Source organism: Apis dorsata, unplaced genomic scaffold, assembly GCF_000469605.1.
Source record: "Apis dorsata unplaced genomic scaffold, Apis dorsata 1.3 scaffold_51, whole genome shotgun sequence".
NCBI classification, from domain to species: domain Eukaryota; kingdom Metazoa; phylum Arthropoda; class Insecta; order Hymenoptera; family Apidae; genus Apis; species Apis dorsata.
In genome coordinates this window covers 69764-74904 of record NW_006263352.1, presented here as the reverse complement: position 1 = coordinate 74904, position 5141 = coordinate 69764, and the positions used below count along the sequence as shown (strand labels likewise).

Here is a 5141-nt window from a genome sequence, read left to right as displayed (position 1 = left end):
AAACAAAAGAAAACAAAAGAAAGGAAAAGAAAAGAAAACAAAAGAAAGGAAAAGAAAAGAAAAGAAAACAAAAGAAAGGAAAAGAAAACAAAAGAAAACAAAAGAAAACAAAAGAAAGGAAAAGAAAAGAAAACAAAAGAAAACAAAAGAAAACAAAAGAAAGGAAAAGAAAAGAAAACAAAAGAAAAAAAAGAAAACAAAAGAAAAGAAAACAAAAGAAAACAAAAGAAAGGAAAATAAAAGAAAAGAAAAGAAAACAAAAGAAAAAAAGAAAACAAAACAAAACAAAAGAAAACAAAAGAAAGGAAAAGAAAACAAAAGAAAACAAAAGAAAACAAAAGAAAACAAAAGAAAACAAAAGAAAACAAAAGAAAGGAAAAGAAAAGAAAACAAAAGAAAAGAAAACAAAAGAAAACAAAAGAAAACAAAAGAAAACAAAAGAAAGGAAAATAAAAGAAAAGAAAAGAAAAGAAAGAAAAAGAAAAGAAAGGAAAGGAATTTTCTTCCTCCACTTCCTCCTCCTCCTCCGCTTATCCTTACCTTGCCCAGATCATGGATCAACCCGGTCAAGTGGAACCAATCCAAGTCGGGATGCTCTTTCCTGATCAATTCAGCGGTTTGGAAAGCGTGCACGATATTCGGCAGATCGGTGTCCGGATCGCTCTCGTCCACCAAATTGTTCAACTTGGTCAAAGCCTCCTTCACCGTCATTTTCAACTTGTCGAATCGTAACCATTCCTTCATACGTGCTAAAAGAAGGAAGGGAGAGATCGATTAATAAAATTAAATAAATATGGAATATCGTTATACCGTTAACATCTTACTCACATCGCACGAACTCGACAGTTTGATTCGAGTGCATTTTCTGATAAGTCTTTCTAACGCGCTCCTTGACCGGATCGTTCCGATCCTCGGAGTAATCTCTGAACTCCCTTTTCAATTTTCCCGCGTAAACGGGCTCCGGCCGATACTTATCCGAAGGATCCAAAATCCTCGCTTGTTGTTGCTGCCTTTGCGGCTGTAACTGTCGTTCCAAATTTCTCTAATTACCTCTAATTTCCCTCTTTCTCTTCATTTTTGTCTTTCGAAGCCTCTCGAGAACGAATGTTTGAAACAAAGTGAACAGGCAGAGAGAGAAAAACGAGTTAATTCCCCCTCCGCCATTTTTTTTTTTTTTGGCCATTCATCGTTTTGTATTTGTCATATTTCGTATCTCGATCGACGAAAAGGAGGGAAAAGAGAGAGAGAGACAGAGAGAAAAGACGTAAAGAAAATTAAAGAGATACGAATTCTATCTTCGATAGCTGTTTCGATTCGTCGTCCCCCTCTCGCCCCCTCGCATCTCTTGTTGATACACTTACCAACGTTTGCGTCGACATCTATCTATATGGCTATATTCCGACTGATATTGAGTATGCAACACTGACTGACTGACTGACCGGTCCCATGCGACCGAGTTAACTTATAAATCTGAGGCAATTCACACTTGACCTCTGCTTGATCAAAGTATGGTCACGTGTGTAATATTCCATACACGTTATCTCGATCCGACACATTCGCACGCGTTTCTAAACAGACGAACGCACGAGATAGAAGAAAAAAAAAAAAAAAATAAAAAATATCGTGGAATTTAACAATTTACCACTAATGCACTCTCCGATAGTATCCCAATCTCTCCCCCCTCCCCCCCCTTCCGTTTCTTCGTCCAATCGATTCGTCGCCTCCTCTTTCTTCTTCCTCTTCTCTCGGAGGATCAACCGATTTTTCCTCTCCCTCTCCCTCCCGCAAATAGTATTTATTTTCGTTCTTCCATCATTATCATCGTCATCATCGCGTCCCAGTTTTTTTGCGCTTTTGTGGCACCCGCCATTCTTTTTTCCGAATCGATATTCGACCCGTAAGTAAATCGAGATTCCTCTTTGGTCAACGCTTTCCTCCCCTCCCACCCCCTTTCATGAAAGCAATCTTATTTCGAATTAATCAATGCCGTTATATAAAGCGACAAAAGGCATAATTTGACGTAATCGCGTCAAAAGCGACGCACAAAGATATCTGCGGGATGCGTGAATGGTATTCTTTATTCGGTGAGAGAAGAAGAAAAAAAAAAGAAAAAAAGGAAATATTCCTTCGTACTTGGCTACGAGAATGGTACGAAAAATAACGAATTACGTTACGTTATTCGCCTTCTATTCGCTCGTGAAAAGTCACTCTGTTTCATCCATTTTATTCCTTCCTTTTTTGGGGAATAGAATTTAGGGAGAAAGAAGAAACTAGATAGGAAATCGATCGATCCTCGACTTCCAACTCCAAATCGATGAAAACTGTTCCTATCTTCCTACCTATTTACTTTTCTGGCGAGAGAGAGAGAGAGAGAGAGAGAGATGTAGTTTAAAACAGGTGTTTTCTCTTTTTTCGCGTCTCTTCCTTTGTAGCCTTTTTGCGTAATTCAAACGATCCGTTCTCGATTTATTAAACTCAATTAGGCGACAATTGATTTGGCGCAAATAAATCCTCGTGGCAGTTTATATTCGATCGGTGTTAAATGCATAACGCATCGATGCTATTTTCATACTACGAATTACCGAGGAAGAACTACTTGGCTTACTTATTTAGACGATAGAAACGTTCGAGAAGATAGGATAGGAAGAAGAGGATGAGAGAGAGAGAGAGAGAGAGAGAGAGAGAGCGAGTGGAAACGATACTCGGAATAGATACTCGCGCGTTTTGCATCATTTGCTTTTTTCTCTCGTGTTTGCGTTCAATCCATCGATACCGCGCGTTATTATATTCGACATAGTGGAATAATACTTCGAATCGATAACCTTTGATGTTAAATATAATACAATATGTATCGTGGAAAACAAAATATTTATCCATTAAACGGGGGAAAAAAATAACGATGTTTCTCTGCCGAATTTTATAAGAAAGAAAAAGAGATACGATCGGTTAGATTTCTTCACCGCGTCGATACATCGCGATACATCGATTATCGAACGATGCTGTCGAGATGTTTACGATTACGAAAATCGATGCAAGTTCGATCTCACGAATTGAATCACGATGATTCGGGTCGCATTTCCGTGTCATCGATTCATCTTTGTTCGTATATATATATATATATCTTATTCAATTGCGCGTTATATTTATATTATATATATATATATATATATCCGTGGTCGGATAAAGGAGAATAAATAAATTACAGCTGATCAACAGTACGATATCTTGTTAAAACTTTCTTCTTTTTTATTCTTCCATTTTTCTTTTCCGTTGATTTTTTTTTTTTTTTTTTTTTTTTTATTTCTCATTGGACAAAAGTTATATTAAATTGAAAAGGGATTCGTATCAAAAACGACCCTTGCCGATTTGTTTCCTTGTTCGGAAGAAACGGATCATCAATTTACATTTTTCACTTACAAAATGATACTCGTTCCGTATCGTTACGTACGAGCACAAACGTCGCGTTTTTTTTTTTTTTTTTTCTTTTCTTCTTTTCAATCGCGCAAGAAATGATATCTAATCGAATCTTGTGAAAATCGAGGTGAACCTTATATAACGACCGAAGGATCGTTTCCGTTACGAACCCTTCGATTATCGTCGACGCATTCGTTAATTATCAACATAGATATCCTCGAAACTATGTATACATACGTATTTACACGCACACTTATATATAACTTGTATGCGTACACGTATATATGTATGTATATATGTGCCGTACGTGTAGATAAGTTTTTACGCGCGTATGCAAATACGAGGAGAACGCTTTCTCAAGATGAACTCGAATCCGAATACGAGGAGTTGCTTCCCTTTCGTCGCGCGCTATGATGATGCCTTCGAGACGGTGTTCGCGACGGAGACCTATGCTTGGAAGAGGACTTCTTGCTCTTCTTGGATCTGTGTGATCGAGAACTGCTCGGACTGTCGTGGTTGCTGCGACAAACAAACGATGAATGCGAGAGAAACGGAGGAAGAGAAAAGATTGATGAGAGGAGGAAGGGGGAGAAGGGAGAGGATAGAGAATGAGAACGAGAGAGTGAGATAGAGAGAGAAAAGAAGAGAACAAAACGGAGAGTAATTAACCAACTGATAACGATCGAGCGTCGCTACGTCGTAATGTTTTACGCGTGATCTGAAATCGATCGAAAAAGTCGCGTTACCTTCTGTGAGAACTTTTCTTCTTTTTATGTTTCTTGTGAAACTTTTGCCTATCTGTGTAACTTCGACTTCCGCTCGGACTCCTCGATCGCGGCCTAGACCTTTTCCCGGTCAAATCGGCGCTCTTCAACCTGTCCATTAATGAATTTCCACCTGTGCCCCTCGAGTCGCAGGAGGATTTTGCGTCTTCCAAGGACGGCGAGGGGGACGGCGNGGGACGGAGTGCACCTCGTCCGAGTCGTCTTTCCTCGCCCCTGTTTGATTCGCGGTGTTGCCCGCCGTTGCCCCGCTCCCCTTTGGTAAACCGCTACTCTGTATCTGGCTCAGGAACGCAGCCGCTTTCTTCTTCCTCTCCAACTGAAGCTGCCTCTCCCTCGAGGTGGCCGCCAACTTATCCCGCGCTGCCGCCACCAATTTATCCTTGATTCTATCCTCCGCCTGCTTGTGCCTGATCTCTTTCTGGCAATCCTCCAGAATCTCGTCCGTCAGATCTACCAATTCCTTTTCCTCGTTCCTCCACTTTTTCTCCGACTTCCACGTTCCACCGACCTCCTTCTCCACCGACGTCGACCCGAGAACGACGAGCGTGCACTGCTCGTTCGAGTCTTGCGGCGAGCTCGGCTTCGAATTTCCATCTTTGCCCTCCTCCTCCATATCCTCGTCGCTCTCCTCCAACAAGAGCGAGTTTGCCTTCTCGACCATCCCCGTCTCCCCGTCCTTTGGCTTCTTTATCGAGAACGACACCGTCGCTATCTGCTTTACACCCTCCGTGCTCGCCCCTGTCGTTGTTGCCGCCGCTGTCGTCATCGTCGTCGTCGTCGTCGTCGTGGTCGACGTCGCCGTCGCCGTCGCCGTCGCCGTCGTCGTCGTCGTCGTGGTCGAGGTCGTCGTTGTCAGCATCATCATCGTTGTCGTCATCGTCGTCGACGATATGTTCGACACTGTGGACATGGTCGACATGGTCGTCGTAGTCGTAGTCGTCG

The 5141-nt window shown here is 41.6% G+C and overlaps 2 protein-coding genes across 2 annotated transcripts in view; both read right to left on the bottom strand.

The window, feature by feature from the left end:
- LOC102675576 (inositol oxygenase) overlaps positions 1 to 1577 on the bottom strand; it is a 3141-nt gene extending 1564 nt beyond the window's left edge. The window contains exons 1-3 of the mRNA XM_006608961.2: positions 1362 to 1577; positions 829 to 1024; positions 541 to 749 (exon numbers count right to left, since the gene is read on the bottom strand). Coding sequence (XP_006609024.1) covers positions 541 to 749; positions 829 to 1024; positions 1362 to 1379 — 423 coding nt within the window. The 5' untranslated portion in view covers positions 1380 to 1577. The remainder of the gene's footprint in view (positions 1 to 540; positions 750 to 828; positions 1025 to 1361) is intronic.
- Positions 1578 to 3560: 1983 nt separating this feature from the next.
- LOC102675714 (splicing factor, suppressor of white-apricot homolog) overlaps positions 3561 to 5141 on the bottom strand; it is a 5825-nt gene continuing 4244 nt past the window's right edge. Inside the window, 3 exon segments of the mRNA XM_031514937.1 lie at positions 3561 to 3933; positions 4161 to 4371; positions 4374 to 5141. Coding sequence (XP_031370797.1) covers positions 3771 to 3933; positions 4161 to 4371; positions 4374 to 5141 — 1142 coding nt within the window. The 3' untranslated portion in view covers positions 3561 to 3770.